Consider the following 20,022-nt stretch of genomic DNA (forward strand, 5'->3'; position numbering starts at 1 on the left):
TTCAGCTTCCAATGCTCTAGGAAAAATAGCCCCAACCTATTCAACCTCTCCCTATAGCTCAAACCTTTCAACCCTGACAACATCCTTGTAAATTTTTTCTAAACCCTTTCAAGTTTAACAACATTTTTCCTGTAGCAGCGAGACCAGAATTGAACACAATATCCCAGAAGTGGCCTAACCAATGTCCTGTTCAGCTGCAACACAACATCCCAACTCCGATACTCAATACATTGACCTTTCCCACCTTAATTCTAATGTATATGAGCTTAACTCAGCACACACCGCAAATTGAATTTGAGACCTTGTCTTTGTAATATGAATGGTTACATACTATTGACAAATTAAGCTATTATCCTTTCAGAAATTTCAGCAAAGCATGCACCATTCAGGGTCATATCTATAAAAGTTAGTAATGTAACTAAAAATTGCTGGAAAAAGAAAGAATAGTGAAAAAGCTGGTATTTCAACATTTGAGAAATCTTTGTTTTAACTTATCTCACAGGGAACCACCTGCAGATGTTTCACAGGATCCTGTCATAACCAATGGAGTTTTAAAGAGAGAACAGAATTGCAAAAATACTAAAACAAAGCAAGATGATAAGAATGGCAACAGGGTTAAAGATTCTGCCTGGGCATCTGCACATGGTATTGGGCTCCAGGATCAGATGCAGAGAAGGCTAACACGTGCAAGGAAGAGTGTTCCTGTTCCTGTAGTTACTGTTTATTCTATAGAAGAAAATGAGTATTCTGAAATATCGGAGCATCCCTGGAACAGACTAAGTCAAACACAACCATTAAAGCACAATTATGTCAACCGTCCAGTAGTTGATTTAACTATATATGACTTGGAAACTGAACTGGATGAGGACCACAGTTTCCAGGCGAACACACATGTCAACAATTCACAATCAAATGCTAATGAAAATCTTTCTCTTACTTCCTGTGCAAAAAATGACAAAGAAAAATCAAAGACCGTTGGATCCAGTACATGGAAACCACAACGCTATGTTGTCATTGACCAAACTAACTTCTTGGCTAGACCTCAGAATATTCAGCATAAACCATGTATATCAAGTGTACAAATGGTCCAAAATAAGCTGTCACATACCAAACAATAGTGCTTCCTCTTAAAAAGTTGATTATTTGATTACGTAGGAAGTTCAGGGATGATTAAGGAAGAACTTAATGAAGATTTATAAGTTTATGAGGGATTTTCATAGAAAAGGAGAAACTTTACACTGGCAGGAGAATCAATAACCAGAAATGGCACGTTTAAGATAATTGGCAAAAGAACTAATTTGGAGTGGAAGAGAGATTCTTTTATAAAGTGAGTTATAATGATCTGGATAACACTCCCCGAAAGGTTGTGAGAAGTAAACTCAGCAGTAAATATCAAATGCCATTGGACATATACTTGAAAAAGAAATATTAACAGGGTTTTTGTCAAAGAGCAGCAAAATTATTTGCACAGCTGCACAGAGAATTATCACAGGCATAATAAACCAATGGCTTCTGCTGTAGTCCAGAATAGTACATGAGCATTGTTGTGTAATAAGGAATTATTTTAAAGTTAAGATCACAACCAAATCTGGAATGGACATGACAGGTTATCAAGTAAGGAATGATTTGTTTTGTAGATATCTGCAGTCTTTGATATCACTACAAAGATATATCAATTTCAAAGAATCCAAACATTCATAACCATTTACAAATATTGTTTTAATCATTTATCTAGTGACTGATGTGAAAGCCAAAAATAAGCTTGGAGAAGCAGATTTAAGTACTATGTGAATATCTTAAGCAGGCAATAGTTGATGGTCTTGGTCAAGCTTTGGCATACAAACATTTGTTCAAAATTGAATTGGTACCCATCTTTTCTAGTTTATTTTAATTGCATTCTAATTGGTATGATGAGCTTTAAGTTGCCCTTATGAATAATCTGGTAGCTGCAGCAGGTAGGGGATGGTGCCAGTTTCCTTGGATGCCGTTTTTCCAGTTTGACCCTGCTAATGAACTCTTGTGAAAGATGTTTGTGTCAAATACTTACCACCCCCTTTATTTTTGTGCTGACAATTAGGGTTTCCTGGTCAATATGTTATTCCATCTGCTTTTGAGATTCTGTCAATATAAGCCAAATTAACTACTATGAAAAGTGAGCTCAGGTTAACAACCACATTATCACAGCTCACTTTAGCCAATAATTGATCATGACACTTGGTTCTATTGTAGCTGTTCGGAAGGTTACAGCTGTTATGTGCTATATTTGAACTCTGTATTGTAGACACCGTTTTTAAGTTTCAGAAATTATTTCAAGCAATTTATTTTGATTGAATATTTCTATCTAGTTTAATTTGAAGAAGCTGAATAAAAATTAGTACACAAACTCTAATGTAAATTATAATGTCACGTAACCAAATTTCTTTTGTTCTGGGGACTGTAAATCCTGAAATATCATACAATTATATTTTGTTGTTAAATATCTTTAATTGCAATATAGTTGTTGATTTTTGATTGCCTGAGAAGTTTAGAATAATGATGATACAGTGAGATGATTTAACCCCATGTCCAGAAGACATCCATGTGATAGTTCACTAAAATTATTATAAAATATTCAACTATGGTACTTTGCACACAGGAGTCACTATTTTGTTTTAATGAGAATAATGAATTATGCACATTGCAAGTTGTTGTTCAATACTCAGCTACATACAGGGTACCAGACTTCCGCAATTACTTTGAATTAACAAATTCAGGCTAAGCTCATATTGATTATCTGCACACAGTGTTTTAATTCCAAAATTATGTTGAATAGAATTTCAAAATAGAATAAAGCCAGCAAGGAAGTAATCATATCTTGTTATTTGGTTAGTTATCCCCAATGTTTTGACAAATAGCAAAGTCCAATATTTGTGACCAATGTTCATTATGCAATATCATGCATACTTATCTGGTATACTCATAATTTTGAGGCAAGGCAATATCAATAAATAGTAAGCAGTGTTCCAATCCAATACTTCTTAAAATTAGGTAAGCATTTAAATATACAGTATTCAACAGAGAAATATGCTGATATAGAGACCTGAAACAGCCATTTAACATCACTTATCCTACATACTCTGTAACATTCACCATCATGATGATTTGTGGGAATTATTCTTCTACATCTAACCACAGGTACAGTGAGGCATTTGGCATAAAATAATAACGTAGTAATAAAGGGCTGCAAAATGGTCCATTGTTAATATCATATGCTCCAAACATACTGGTAACTTTCTACAAACTTCTATGTGTTTATTCATGCACAGATCAATTCAGAATAAATAATTGAACAAATGTGCATGGATGAAATATGTATAATGCCCAATTTATTTGCCGACCTCAGCTCTGCTGTGTTTTTAATGAAAAAGCCATTACTATATTTTTCTGTATACAATTAGCTTATGAGAAATTCCAAAATGAATTGTCAGTGTTTGTCAGTATCGTGGGTGTAATCGTATTGAAATGTCAGGACTCTCACCTGTTAGCTGGAAGAGCACAACATTCATGTTTTTCAATAAAGCTCACCAATCCATAATTAAGTCAAGAATGTCGAGACTATCAAGCAGGCCTTCTCCTGAAATCAAGGTCATGAAGAAAAGGTTTTACCAAGAGTTGCCAGTCTCTCTGATGCCGGGGAGGCAATGGGTGTTGCTCGAAGAACAGGCTTTGGAATCCCGGGATTGCTGAATGACCCAGGTCACAATTGTAATATTGGAATGGGCCTGGCTGCTTTCATACGTTAACGGTCATGGGAAGAGGACTTCAAGAGTGTCAACAGCAAGGGCAAGGAGGTTGTTCTGAGCAGCTTTTTCATCAGTTTCTCCCCAATATTGAGTCCCTCAATCAGGTCCTTACCACACTTGATCAAGGTATTTAACTTGATTTAAGTAGCCGTGCATGGGCCATTCTGGAGCTGAGTTAATCCAGTGGTGATGGAATAATGCCCTTAGTGGTCACTTAAGGGTTTCAATTGACAGCTGGGTGGGATTGTTGATCATGGACCCTTCCGCCTATAATTTACTTGGTAGTGGAGATGAACAGACAACAGTGTTTAGGTATAGTGCCATTCTGCCTAATTAAAAACCTGTCCATCTCCAAGCTCATTGCCAAAGAAGGCACAAGGTTCTGTTATGTATCTTTATCATTTTTTTGTGAAAAATGCATTTGTGCAATATGTAGGCCATTTCATTTCTCTGAAAAGTCAATTCAGATACTAGATGAGAATTAAGAAAATAATTTGGGATACGTTCTTTGGGATTTTGTTTCTATCCTGTCAATTTTGCATTTCATGTACACCTGTCAGCATTTTAGTTCAAACAATGAGTAATGAGGTTTTTTTTATTAATTCATGGAATGTGAGCATTGCACACTGGATTAGAATTTATTGCCATTCCCTAGTTGCCTTTGAAAAGGTTGTAGTGAGCTGCCTTTTGTCCATTTATCGCAGGTACACACACAATGCTGTTAGGGAAGGACTTTCAGGATATTGACTCAGCGACGCAGAAGGAATAGTGATATATTTCCAAGTTAGCATGCAGAGGGGCCCGGAGGGGAAACTTGCAAATAGTGGTGTTCCCAGGTATCCACTACTCGTCCTTCTAGATGATAGTTTTCATGGGTTTGGAAGATGCTGTCTAAGGAGCTTTGGTGGATTTCTTGTAGATGGCACACACTGGTGTTCCCTTGTATCAGTGGCAGAGGAGTAAATGTGGTTGTGTTGCATTGTTCTGGATGGCATCAGAGTTCTTGAGTGTTATTGGAGCTGGGTTCATCCAGATAGTCCTGATGTGTACCATGTAGATGCTGGACAGAGTTTGTGGATTCTGGTGGTGAGTTACTCACTGCAAAAGTCCTAGCCTCTGAGCTGCTGTTGAAGCCACAGTATTTTTAAGGCTCATGCAGTTCAGTTTCTGGTCAATACTTACTTCTAAGGTGTTGAGAGTGGGGATTCCATAAAGTTCAGCATATTGGCAAGCCATTCCATGAGATATATTGAACTAGCTTGTTAAAATGTTGATAATGGAATAAAGATTGCAAGTCACTTAATGTGTAGTTGGTATGTGATCACACTCAAATCATTTTTGCTATTCCACTACCTTGCAGCAGACATGATTTATTAATTTTGCACAATCCACTGATCTATTAATATGCAGTCATCAAGTAAATCCTGCTGCTAGGTGACAAAGGTTAGCCATTTTAAAACTGGCTTCCATTGCAATTAAATTGTCAGCATGTTTGCAATGAGAGGTATGCTGCCATGCATCAACTGGGGTACTGAAGCATGATTTTGGTGCTTCAGCAATCTGGAGGAGCCTTGCAGCAGTCGCTGGAGTGAAAATGTAGATTTATGGTGCTCCATTATCCACATCCAGACTACCATAAGAGCACTATCTTGCCACCAGTGATTCAAGACAAGGGAAGAGAAGGCAGAAAATAGCCAGCATATCCATATTCCAGTCTGGTAATAAAGTTAAAATTAGTTCCTGTGACTACAATCCGATACTTCATTGTGTTCCAACCTCATCACCCATCGGAAAATTCCCATCAGAACATTCCCTTGACCACAAAATGCAAAATACAATTCATCACAAGACAACTATTCCATAGCTTTATCCAATGAAACACACAACTTCCATCAAAATTCAAAAAATAGACTTATTCTATCAATTGCTGTTTTGTGGTGTCTTTGCCTGTCTTAATGCTCTTACATTGTGCTACCCAAGTGTTTGCAGCACAGCTGCTGGTAGCTGAACTACCATGAGGGAAACTGCCATTTCGAAAAAGGTTGGTTTGAGGTCAGAAAGGCTATCCACCCTCAAGTGTCAGGTTGCCAACTGAAGCCAATTAAAAAGTCTATTATTGTTCACAGCAATTCTAGTCAGCATGAAGGTTTTGTACCTTGGGCAAAACACAGCCTGGGCATCATGATTGTATGTAGGCAAGAAAACGATTGTGGAAAGATGGTCCATGATTAATCTACAAGGGACTCTCCTACCACAACTGCTTATGGACGTATTTAAATATAATCAATTGAATATATGTCTATGCTGAAATGTATGTCGTCACAGTAACCAATGTAATATCACATGATTCAGTTTTCTTGCACAGCATGAGCAAAACATCGCCCTTAAAATTCTTTTTATGTTCTGCCCTTCAACCTCCGTTGTATCAAACTCAAATATATGAAACACTGAAGTTTTCTTCACAGAGCCTGTCTATGTAAAGGTTTCCTCTTTCTGTCCATTATGAATTGGTGTCTCCAACGTAGACCTGTGGAACTGTTAATCAGTTATGAAAAACATTCCTGCCATCTATGGGAGCCTGCTGCCATCCTTAATTGGACAGTAAGCCATCCCCCTGGCCATTAATTGGCTCACACTTTTAAAGATTGAGCATGGTGTATTTGGCACGCTCCATGCGGAGTTGGGACCCCCAGAACTGGTTCTAACAATGAGTTACCAAATCCTGGAATGGAAAGTCACCCTAGGATTTCTACATTATAGCATTAACTAAACCTCATAAATGGTTACATTGGCTGTAATGCTCCTCTTCATGATAGGTACTAAATAAATGCAAGTGCTTTCTTTTTGAATCCAAAAATATTCAACCATCTCCAGTTCTGAATAAAGGTCACTGGACCTAAAACATTAACTCTGATTTCTCTCCACAGATACTGGCAGACCTACTGAGATTTTTCAGCAATTTCTATTTTTGGTCCCATCTGAAATCTTTTGTTTCCTAAAATCTGCTAAAGGCCAAGCTGGTAACCCACAAAACATCAAAAAACATAATTATTAGCGCTAATGGAGAAACATAAAATAAGTTTGCAATAATCATTTCTGCTTATCTGCTAAATAGGCATATCTTGGAATCATCAGCTTGAGCTCACTCAATCAGCACTAAAGCACATTGCAAGGAAAATAGTAGATTTAACATAAGACATTAAATTTAGAATTGTTTCAAACAGATCCAAACACATTGCTCAGTTTCCCAATTGTTCTTTTAACACATGTGGTCTCCAAGAAAAAAAAACAAAAGTGACTGCTATTCAGGATAAACTTCTCAAGTCTTCAAAAGAAAGTTGGCTAAATGATAAATAGCAGATTTCTCACCAGAAAGTATACACCAAAACTTAGATTGTTAAAATGTATAAACACTTAAATTCTACGACCAATAGATTCATTCATTCTTATCTCAAAATTGTCAAGTCTAGGGACAAAGTGACAAATAATTTGTCTTTTCTTCTCTCCCCACCTCCCCTTACAGTCCCACCACTGGCAGGAAGTGCTGAGTGTAGGCAAGGCTGTTCTCTGCAGAGAAGACGAACATAGAAGAAAGTAGCATTCCATGCTGGCATTTCAGATCTCCCAGCAAACACTTTAGAACATTAATGAGGGAGACCATTACATTTTGGCTTTCTTTAAAACTTTTTCTTTACTTTGGACAGCTTTACTTTTGGATCATGGATCATCTTTTCCACAAAGTATTAGAAGTCAAGGAAAGAAAGCACATTTTTTAAAAACAGAAATCTTTTTTCTAATTCTGCTTGTCTGCCATTTTAGAATCTCAAATTCATACAGCAACTTCATCCTATCAAGCAATTCACCTGATGCTAAATGGCATTTTATTTAGCAAGTCCATATATAAAACTGCTTTAAGAACAATCCTGTTTCTGAAAAATTACTAAGAGGAAGAACCACTTTGCCTTATTTAATTAAAATGTCCTACACCACATTTTGTCACATAACTTCCTAAGTACAAAACTAACAGAGATTTAGTAGAACATGTTTGCTTAGTTAATATGTCAATATGTTAATAGGGTCAATATGTTTCAAAATTGCGAGGCATTTTTTTAAAAATAAATTGGTCTTGACAAATCAGTAGCATTTGTTTTTAATGAGAAAATACATCACTCATTTAGATTTATCATCAGCCATTCCGTTTAGTCTGTGACAGCTTATTCAAAGATAAATCTACTTTTGCTTGCTATTTAATTCGATAAATTGCCATCTTTACCTCTCAGTAACAGCAAAAAAAATCCAATGAACTGAAATAGTTGGAATGAATCATTAAAGTCGATATTTGTTTATTTCCTATACTTTATTTTTGAAATTTCAGTAATCAGTATTTTCATTTTTGCACAAATTATTTTTAAAGAGATATTTACTCTTAGTAAAGAGGATAACACCGATCCCATACAATACTCATGATGAGTGCAGGCCAATAATCAAGCTTCTGCCTCTGCAGAATAAGATAACCGCACAGTGGAAAGGATGAGGATTACATCCACTGATTTTGAATGCCTATCCTTCAGAGGGTATTATGTGGGAAATCACTAGTATAAACAATTCAATATCACCACACTAATCTAGAGTTACATTTTAAGTATCAAAAAGGTACAAAAATAAAGATAATGGGAGAGCCATGGAAGAAAATGATGCAGCATATTTTGAGAGAGAGAGGCGCAGGTAAAGGATGTGTACATCTCTTTAACAGAGCATTATCATTTAAAAACTGAGGTATCAAAGCTATGGAAGTATGGGCTCATTTTAATCATCACAGTGGTGCCCCCATCCACTAGCCAGAAATCTGGTGGTAATCCTACCACTGTCAATTCCTGGAGCCCTAATGGAATTAAAAGTCAGGCAGGTAACTGTGTGTTGTTCGGGATCTTGTGCCTTTAAAGAGCATTTTAAAGAGAATGAGGTGCTCACCAGCTCTTCAGTGCAATCAGTGCCTCAGTCATAGACCCTGCTGAGACTGCAGGAGGCTCAGAACAGCAGCAACAATCAAGCCCCTATGAAAGAGGTGAGTGGGGTCAATCAGACAGGCCTGATGAGGGCATTGGAGGGACTGTAGTGCTGTTCAAATATAGCACCAGCCGCCTGAACATTGCAAAGTTTTGGTCGTGGCAACGTCTTCAACTTCTTCTCCCATGTGATTCCACAAGATGGGTGCCATAGAACCAGTTGCAGAATTAACGAGGTGAAGAGCAGAAGATTGCATGAGAAATGTTGTTGTAGACTGTCATGGACTGAGCGTCTTGAATCTCACCTAAGAGAAGCACTTTGACTAAAGCTGAAAAAATGCAGTCCGGAATTCTTACATGCATCACAATTCCATTTTAATGAGATTCCCAAATTATAGTTTCATTTAATGTAGTGAATCATTTTGATTTTACATTGGAATTGCTGAATGTTATTTCACTAGCAAGGACTAGAACTCCATGGAAGTGAGACCAGTTATGTCATCAATTCTAGAAGGGGCATGGTGAAAACTGAAGGGTATGCCAGCATTTGTTGTCTCAACAGAACAGATGATAAATATAGAAATAAAAATTGGGAGTTAACCGAGCTTTTGGATCTAAAAAACAACTCATGCTACTAGTGTAAAGGATATTTACTTGCTTCTACCAAGATGTACAGAATGAAATATTCCAAATTAATGAGATAGATCTGGTGCAGAAATTAGAAAGATCTCAAAATTACACACTCTGCAAAAAAAAAAGACTTTGGAATTCCATAGCTTCTGTATCATCTGCAGAATTTTCCCATTTGCTACAGTAATTGCCAGGTGGCATGGATTAGTGATAGAAAATGTAAAATGACTGCTGCTGGCTCCCTCTATCCCCTTACGAGCTTCAGTCATTCTTAGGCATCACAGCAATTATCAAGTTACTATCTTGTTACATTTTACTGTGATTTGTTGTGGATCCAAAATTGAATACTCACTTCAACTGAATTATGACATATTACATATTTGGACGGTGTGTTATGTTAACCCAGCTGTCGCAGCTTCTAGCTCAGGCATGTATATTTGTGATACTAATCCCACTTGGAGCCTATTTATACTCCACAGCCAAGCAGGAGCATTGATTTACATTCCAAAATGCATTTGTAAAGGCAGAGGTATTCTCATCAACAAGGTGTAGTAGAGCATATTTGCTATGGAATGGATTAGTGGAAGAGAATAACAAGTTGTTTTATGGTGTGGATGTTCCTGGGCAGGCCAATATTTGTCTCCTATCCCTTAACTGTTCATAAGAACATGATGGTGAGCAATGTTCCCTCTGAAGCTGCGTGGCAGTGCTTGTGTGCAGTCGCTTCAATGTTCCAAGTATATCGATCAGCAGCATTGGATCGCAGCATTGACTTCAAGTTCTGGAAGTTGTTGCCATGCACAGACTTTAGATATCTGCATGGAAGATTAAAAAAATTAAAGGGAATTCTATTGGTGAGGCATTGAAATTTACAAGAGTCATTCAGCTCGAAACATTTTTCTTCTTTCTTTCTCCACAGCTGTTATTTGACCTCCTGAGTTTCTCCAAACATGTTTGTGTTTGTTTCAGATATCCAGCATTCACAGTATTTTGTTTTGACCAGGAATTTAACCCATGGACAGTAAAAGACTGGTGATATAGGTTAAGTCGGGATGGTGTGTGGCTTAGGGACGATCTTGCAGCTGGTGGTTTTCCCAAGTACTTGATGCCCTTTCCTTCTATATGAGGTAGGTGTTTGGAAGGTCTTATTGAAGGAGCCTTAGTGAATTGACACAGTACATCTTGTATATAGTGCATAACTGTTGAACTGTGCATTGGTTGCAAAGAAAATTATTGTCTAGGTTGGTGGACAGGATGCTGATTAAGTGGGCCATTTTGACCTGGATGGTGTTGAGCTTCTTGAGTGCTGTTGAAACAACACTCATGCAAGGAACTGGAAAATATTCCATCACATTCATGACTTGTGCATTTTAATATTTAATGCAAGTCTATGAAACAATGTTTCAAACATAATAATGAATACAATGACAAAGATAGAAGACAACTTAAGATTTCATTTGTATACAAGTGCTAAAAGAAAATTATTGCTATTGAACATCCAAATCATTCCTGGTCTTGTTTCAAATGGAGTTTTCTACACAAGTGGGGAAGTGATGGCCGAGCAATATTATTGCTAGACTGTTAATCTGTAAACTCAGATAATGTTCTAAGACCCGGGTTCAATCCCGTCACAGCAGATGGTGGAATTTGAATTCAAAAATAATATTAAGACTCTGCTGATGACCATCAAATCATTGTCAATTGTCAGAAAAACCCAACTAATGTCCGTCAGGGAAGGAAATCTACCATCCTCAACTGGTCTGGCCGACTCTGTGTCACCAGACCCACAGTAATGTGGTTGATTCTCAACTGCCCTCTGAAATGCTCCAACAAGCCACTTAGTTGAATTAATCTCAATAAAGAAATGAAACTGATGGGCCACTGGCATCAACTTAGGCACCAGAAAGGATGACAACAGAAACAGCCCATCAACCCTGCAAACTCCTTCTTGCTAGTTGCTGGGGACTGATGCCAAAATTGAGAGTGCTGTCTCACAGACTAGTCAAATAACGACTTTAGATCACCATTCTCATGGAATCATACTTACAGATAATGTCCCAGATACCACTATCACGATTCCTGGACAAACCTAGCAGAGGTGGGGGTACAGTGGTAACCAGTTAGGAAGTATTTGGCCTGGAAGTCCTCAACATTGACTTCATGAAGTCTCATGGCTTCAGGTTAAACATGGACATGCATCATTCTCCCTCTTCTCCATGTTGAACAACATTTGGAGGAAGCACTGAGAGTGGCAAAGTTGAAAAACGTACTATAGATGGGGGAATTTCAATGTTCACCATCAAAAGTGACTTGGCAACAGCACCACTGATCAAACTGATCAAGTCCTTAAAGGACACAGCTGCCAGACTGGGTCAGTGGCAGGTGGTGAAGGAACACATATTTGTCCTCATCATTACCAATTGGCCAACTGCAGATGCATCTGTCCATGACAGTATCAGTCCTTGTAGAGACAAAGTCATGGTTTCACAATGAGAATCCCCTCCATCGTGTTGTGTTGTACTATCACCGTGCCAAATGGGACAGATCTAGCAACTCAAGCATCCAGGAGACTTTATGGGCTATCGACAGCAGAAGAATTGTACTCCATCACAATCTGCAACCCCCTGGCTTGGCTTATCCCTCTACTCAACCATTCCCATTAAGCCAGGGGATTAATGCTGGTTCAATGGATAGTTCAGGGGGCATGCCAGAAGAAGCACCAGGCCAGTGAAAATGAAATGTCAACCTGATGAAATTACTAAATAGGACTACTTGTGTGCCAAACAACATAAGCTGCAAGTGAGAGATAGGACTAAGTAATTCCATAACTAAAAGATCAGATCTTTGTTCTGCACTCCTTCCACATCCAGTCATAAATGGTGAGGGACAACTAAACAACTCACTGGAGGAGTCGTCTTCACAAATATCCTCAATTATGGAAGAGCCCAACACGACAGTGCAAAAGAAAACATATCATTTGCAGCAATCTTTAGCCAGACATGCTAAGTGGATGATTCATCTTGGCCTCCTGCAGTAGTCCACAGCAACACAGATACCAGTCTTCATGCAATTTGTATCACTTCACATGATTTCAAGAAACAGCTGGAGACAGTGGATATTGCAAGGGTCATGAGTCCTGATAACATTCTGGTAGTAGTACTCAACACTTGTGCACCAGAACTTGCCACGTCCCTAGACAAGCTTATCCAATACAATCACGATACTGGCTTTTACCTAATAATGTGGCCAATGTTCCAGATTGATAGAAACTCTACAGCATGGAAGTGGCCATTCGGCACATCAAATCTACACAGACTCTCCAAAGAGTATACCACTCACACACAGCCCACATCCCTGCAACCCTGCATTTAACACAGCTAATCCACTTAGCCTGAATATCCTTAGACACTATGGGGCAATTTAGTATGGCCAATTCACATAACTTGCACATCTTTGGACTGTGGATGAAACCAGAGTACCCAGAGGAAACTTGTACAGACATGGCGGGGTTGTGCAAACTCTACACAGACAGACACCCAAGCCTGGAATCGAGCTCCGGTCCCTGGTGCTGTGAGGTAGCACTGCTAGCCACTAAGACACTGTGCCTCTGTCCTGTACGCAAAAGCAGATCAAACTTAACCAATTGCTGCTCCATCAATCTACATATCAGTAAGGTGATAAAAGGTGTCATCAACACTGCTATCAAGCAGCTCCTGCTCAGCAATAACCTGGTCAATGACATCCAGATTGGGTTCTGCCTTGGTTCAAAGATGGACAAAAGAGTTGAATTCCAGAGGTGAGGTGAGAGTGACAACGCTTGATATCAAGGCTGCATTCATCCAAGTGTGGTATTAAGGAGCCCTAAAAAAATGGAATTAATGAGAGTTGAGGCAAACTCTCCGCTGGATGGAGTCGTACCGCGCACACAGAAAGATGGCTGTGGTTGTTGGAGGTCATTCATCTCAGCTCCTACATTTCTGCAGGGGTTTCTGCAGAGATGTGTGGTAGACCCAACTATCTTCAGCTGCTTCATCAATGACTTTCCCTGCATCATAAGGACAGAAGTGGGGATGTTCACTAATAATTGCACAATGTTCAACATCATTTGTGACTCCTCAGATATAATAGCAGTCTCTGTTCAAATGTATCAAGATCTGGACAATATCCAGGCTTGAACTGACAAGTAGCAAGTAACATAAACACCATATACGTGCCAGGCAAGGACCATCTGTATTAAGAGACAATCTGACCTCTGCCCCTTGATAGTCAATGGTGTCACTAAATGCCCTACAATCAACATCCTGAAGGTTACCATTGATTGGAAACTCAACTGGATTTGTCATGTCAATACATTGGCTACCAGAGCAGGTCAGAGGCTAGGAATACTGTGGCGATAAACTTATGTCCTGCTCCACAATGCCAATCCATCATCTACAAGGCATAAGTCAGGGATGTGATGGAATATTCCCCTGGGTGGTTGCAGCTCCAATAACACTCAAGAAGCTTGGCATCATCCAGGACAAAGCAGATACTTGACTGGCACCACATCTGCAAGAGTCCATGGACTCCACCATTGATGTTCAATAGCAGCAGTGTGTACTACAGGTATTTCTTCTATAACGCAATGATTGCATTCTTGTATGACCCCAAGCTATATAAAAATCCTGCAGTAAAAATAGTACTTATAAAGTGTTGGTAATGCAATCGTGTTACAGCCAACACACATTTTAAAAGGTTGCCCACAAGACATATCGTCTCCAATTCATCAATCATGTTATAACCAATTCACGCTGATGAAATGCATGTTATAGCAGAACAACCTGTATCTACAAGATGCACTGCAGAAATTCACCAAAGATCCTTAGATAGTACCATCCAAACCCACAACCACCTCCAACCAGAAGAACAATGGCACACTACCACCTTCAAGTTTCCCTCCAAGCCACTCACCATCTTGACTTGAAACTATATCACTATCCTTTGTCACAGTGTCAAAATCCTGGAATTCTCTTCCTAAGGGCATTATGAGTCACCTATAGTACATGGATTGCAGCAGTTCAAGAAGGTAGTTCACCACCACCTTCTCAAAGGCAAATAAGGACGGGCAATAATTTCTGGCCAGACAACAACGTCCATGTCCACGAGTGAATTGAAAGACATCAGAGTAAGCAAAATGCATTGTGTTAGAAGCCCCCACAATTTCAGCATTCTCCCTTCTACATGCAAGATCCCAGAGGACCTACTAACTAATATTCATGGAAAATAGAAACACTGAAATCAGTGCTATAAAGATACCGTAAACACATGCAGTAAAGAAATAGATGACAAAACCATAAGGTATACAAGCAGAATTAGGACATTTGGCCTATTAAGTCTGCTCCACCATTCAATCATGGCTGATAAGTTTCTCAACCCCCTTCTCCTGCCTTCTTCCAAAACCTTTGATCCCTTTCCTAATCAAAAACCTTTCCATCTCTGACATAAATACACTAAATGACTTGGCCTCCACAGTTTTCTGCAGAATGGATTCCACAGATTCACTACCCTCTGTCTGAAGAAATTTCTCCTCATCTCAGCTGTAAAAGGTCGTCCCCTCACTCTGAGATTATGCCCTTGGATCCTCGTCTCTCCTACTAGTGGAAAAATCTGCTCCTCATCCACTCTATCCTCTATAAGTTTCAATGCGATCCCTCCTCATTCTCGTAAACACCATCAAGTGCAGACTTGGAGTCCCCCCTCTTCCTTGTAAATGCCATAAAGTGAAAACCTGGAGTCCTCTACTGTTCATGATATGACAAACTGTTCATCCTGCATCATTCTTCCTTTGGAACCCCTCCAAGTCTAGCATATCCTTCCTCAGAAATGGGGCCCAGAACGTCTCCCAATATTCCAAATGTGGTCTGACCAGTGCATTATACAGCTTCAGCAGTATATTTCTGCTCTTGTCTTCTTGCCCTCTCAAAATGAATGCTAACTTTGCATTTATCTTCCTAACTGGCAATTGAACCTACATGTTAACCTTAAGAGAATCCTGAAACAGGACTCCTAAGTCCTTTTGCTCTTCATATTTCTGAAGCCTTTCCCCATTTATAAAGTAGTCTTCACTTCTATTCTTCCTACCAAAATGCATTGCCTCACATTTTCCCATACTGTATTCCATCTGTCACTTCATTGCCCACTCTCCTCTAAATCTTTCTGCATCCTACCCGCTTCCTCAACACTTTCTGTCCCTCCACCTATTTTTGTGTCATCAACAAACATAGCAACAATGACATAAGCCTCCAGATCATTAATGCATTACATGAATAGTTGTGGTCCCAACACTGATCCCTGTGGAACTCCACTAAGTCACCAGCTACCATCCTGAAAAAGGCCACACAACCCCTACTCTCTGCCATCTGCCAGTCAGGTTTTTCTCTATCCATACCAGTATCTTGCTCCTAACATCATGGACTCTTTTTTTAATGTAGAACCCCTGTGAGGCACCTTGTCAAAGGCTTCCTGGAAATCTAATTGGAGTGTTGCTAGACAAAGCGACCTAGAGCTACAGGTGCATAATTCCTTGAAAGTGGAGTCGCAAGTAGACAAATTAATGAAGAAAGTATTTGGCATGCTTGCCTTCATTGGTCTGAACACTGAATAAGGGAGTTGGGATGTTATGGCTGTACAGGACATTGGTAAGGCCACTTTTGGAATACTGCTTACACTTCTGGTCGCCCATCTATAGGAAGGATGTTGAGTGGGTTCAGAAAATATTTATAAGGATGTTGTCAGGACAGCAGGATTTGAGTTATAAGGAGAGGCTACATAGGCTGGGCATTTTCCCAAAGTGTCAGAGGCTAAGGGGGTGACCTTTTAGAAGTTTATAAAATTATGTGCGGCATGGATAGACTGAATAGCCAAAGTCTTTTTTTTAGGGTGTGAGAATCCATAGGTTTTAGGTGAGAAGGGAAAGATTTAAAAAGGACATGAGAATTTTTTTTTACGCAGAGCCTGGTGCTTGTATGGAAAGAACTGCCAGAGGAAATGATAGAGGCAAGTATAATTACAACATTTAAAAGACGTCTGGGTGGGTATATGAATTGGAAGGACATAGAGGGATATGGGCCAAATGCTGGTAAATGGGACTAGATCAAGATTGGGATGTCTGGTTGGTGCAGATGAGTGGGACTGAAGGGTCTGTTTACGTGCTGTATGACTCTATGACTCTATCACATCCACTGGCTCTCTTTTATCTAACTTGCTTGTTGCCTCCTCAAAGAATTCTAACAGATTTTTCAGACATGATATCACTTTGACAAAGCCATGCTGACTTAGCCCTATTTTACCATACACTATCAAGTACTCCGTAATCTCACCCTCAATAATAGACTAAAATCTCACCAACAACCAAGGTCAGGCTAACCAGCTTATAATTTCCTCCCTTCCTCCTGCCTCCCTCCCTTCTTAAACAGCAGTGTTACATTAGCCATTTTCCTGCCCTCTGGGACCCTGACTGATTCCAATGATTTGTGAAAGATCACCACCAATGCCGACACAATGTCCTCAGCTATTTCCTTCAGAAATCTGGGGTTTGTCCATGTGGCCTAAGTGATTTATCCATCTTCAGACCTTTCAGCTTCTCCAAAACCTTCTTCTTCACCTCTACATCTGAATCTCTTAAAGTTCTAGTATGCTACCAATATCTTCCTCCATAAAGACGGATACAATGTACTTATTCAGTTTCTTCACCATTTCTTTTCCCCATTGCTACTTCTTAAGCCTCATTTTCTAGTAGTACAATGTCTACTATTGCCTCTCTTATCTTTTATATATCTAAAAAGATTCTTGCAGTCTTCTTTTATATTACTAGTTAGCTTATCCTCATCTTCTCCCCTCTTACTGCTTTTCTAGTTGTCCTGGATTTTACAGGCTTCTCAGTCCTCAAACTTCCCACTAATCTTCACCATATTGTATGTTTCAGTGTTGAACAATCAATTCATGGTCTATATAGGAAAATAATTGAATTTAAATCAATGATTCTACTGATAGCTCCACTGTACTAATAAACTGCAAAGTGGTTAGTAAAATGCACACAGTGCATGAGTATTAGATTAGATTAGTTACAGTGTGGAAACAGGCCCTTCGGCCCAACAAGTCCACACCGACCCGCCGAAGCGTAACCCACCCAGACCCATTCTCCTACATTTACCCCTTCACCTAACACTACGGGCAATTTAGCATGGCCAATTCACCTAACCCCTGCACATTTTTGGATTGTGGGAGGAAACCGGAGCACCCGGAGGAAACCCACGCAGACACGGGGAGAATGTGCAAACTCCACACAGAGAGTCGCCTGAGGCGGGAATTGAACCCGGGTCTCTGGCGCTATGAGGCAGCAGTGCTAACCACTGTGCCACCGTGCCGCCCACATTGTTCAGGAAAATCCTGTATCTTATGGTATAATGCTGTGTGAAATTATTCAGCAACATACTTTCCAGTGAGTTCAGGAAGGATGTTAGAATGCTAAGACTGCCCTAAAAATATAAGAGAAAACAATTACTTTTAATTAAAGCGAAGGTAAACAGTCTTAAAAATGTATCTTCTTTCAGGTTCTCATTTAAGCAAGAAAATAGTTAAATCTAATAGAATTATGATAATGGCTGCTTTAACTTGAGAAACTTGAGAACCATGCATGTGGTCAATCAATTCTGTACACATTTTACACATCAGCTTCAGTTCACACAGATCCCATTGCTCATTACAATTTATTCAGCATAGGGAGAAGGAAGTGGCCATATCCTAACCCAAGACAGGAACAGACAACATTAAGTACCGTCTGTCAAATATTAAACTAATATTCTGTCAGGTGAAGAGTCCATAAATCAGCTGAAACAGGAGTGCTCATAATTCTTCTTTATAACATCATGTGAGTTGAACATTTTCCAAGTTCTCATATTCACTTAAGATTAACACAATTATAGAGTAAAAGCATTATTCAACCTACAATTTCTCTGCCAGTTCTTTGAATGCCATCTATTTATTCCACTTGTCTGATCTTTTCTCATAATCCTACAATTGTTTTTTCCTTTCAAGTATTCATCATATTGCCTTTTGAAATTTGTACTGAAATTGTTTCGATACTCCTTCAGACAGTGCATTCGAAATGTAACAAATTGACATTTTTTATTTATTCGTTGGTTGTGGGCTTCACTGGCTGAGCCAGAACTTATTGCCCATTCCTAGTTGCCCTTGAAGATGGTGGTGAGCTGTAGTCCAATTGCTGTAGGTAGACTAACTATGCTGTAAGGGAGAGAGTTCTAAGATTTCCACCCAACGATTGTGGAAGAATGGGAATATATTTTCAAGTCAGGATGGTGAGTGACTGTGGATCTGGTGCCTATCAAGCAGGCTGCTTTTTCCTGGATGATGTTGTTTCTTGAGTATGGTCAAAGTTGCACTCACCCAGGCAAGTGGAGAGTATTCCATCACAGTCCATATTTGTGCCATGTAAATGTGGACAATCTTTGAGGTTTCAGAAGATGAGTTACTTGCTGCAGGATCCCGAGGCTCTGACCTGCTCTTGTAGCCACAGCTAAGTACAGTTCAGTTTCTGATCAATAGTCACTCCAAATGGTGGTGGATTTAGTAATGATAATACCATTGAATATCAAGAGGTGATTGGTAGATTCTGTCTTGCTGGAGCTTTTCATTGCCTGACATTTGTGTGGTATAAATTTATTCCACGTCAGCCCAAGCTTCAATATTGTCTCGGTCCTACTGTATAGGACATGAACTGCTTCAGTATCTGAGGAATCATAAATGGTGTTGCAGTCACTCACAAACATCCCACTTCTGAGGTTATGTTGGAGGGAAGGTTGTTGATTAAGCAGCTGAAGATGGTTGGGCCTGGGAACTCCTCCAGAGATGTCCTAGAATCTTCCCTCCATAAGGTCAGAATTGGGATGTTTCCTGATGATTTCACAATGTTCAGCACTATTTTCAACTCTTCAGGTACTGAAGCAGCCCATATTCAAATGCAATGAGACCTGGACAATATTCAGGCTTGGGTTAAAATATAGCAAGTAACATTTAGCCTTACAAATGCCAGGCAATGACCATCTCCAATAAGAGATAATCAAACCACAGCCCCTTGGCATTCAATGGTGTTACCATCACTGAATCCCTCACTGTCAACATCCTGGGGGGTTTCCATTGACCAGAAACTCAGCTGGGCTCTCCATACACAGGGTAAAAACAATGACTGCAGATGCTGGAAACCAGATTCTGGATTAGTGGTGCTGGAAGAGCACAGCAGTTCAGGCAGCATCCGAGGAGCAGTAAAATTGATGTTTCAGGCAAAAGCCCTTCATCAGGAATACAGGCAGAGAGCCTGAAGCGTGGAGAGATAAGTGAGAGGAGGGTGGGTGTGGGGAGAAAGTAGCAGAGAGTACAATAGATGAGTGAGGGAGGGGATGAAGGCGATAGGTCGGGGAGGGGGAGGGTGGAGTGGATAGGTGGAAAAGAAGATAGGCAGGTAGGACAAGTCATGCGGACAGTGCGGAGCTGGAAGTTTGGAACTAGGGCGAGGAGAGGGAAGGGGAAATGAGGAAACTGTTGAAGTC

At 39.6% G+C, this 20,022-nt stretch overlaps 1 protein-coding gene across 1 annotated transcript in view; it reads left to right on the top strand.

The window, feature by feature from the left end:
* LOC122564660 overlaps positions 1-2,460 on the top strand; it is a 44,766-nt gene extending 42,306 nt beyond the window's left edge. The window contains exon 5 of the mRNA XM_043719743.1: positions 503-2,460. Within this exon, the coding sequence (XP_043575678.1) occupies positions 503-1,118 (616 nt within the window). The 3' untranslated portion in view covers positions 1,119-2,460. The remainder of the gene's footprint in view (positions 1-502) is intronic.
* The last annotated feature ends 17,562 nt before the right edge of the window (positions 2,461-20,022 follow it).

The sequence above is a fragment of the Chiloscyllium plagiosum genome, chromosome 30, assembly GCF_004010195.1.
Source record: "Chiloscyllium plagiosum isolate BGI_BamShark_2017 chromosome 30, ASM401019v2, whole genome shotgun sequence".
NCBI lineage: Eukaryota > Metazoa > Chordata > Chondrichthyes > Orectolobiformes > Hemiscylliidae > Chiloscyllium > Chiloscyllium plagiosum.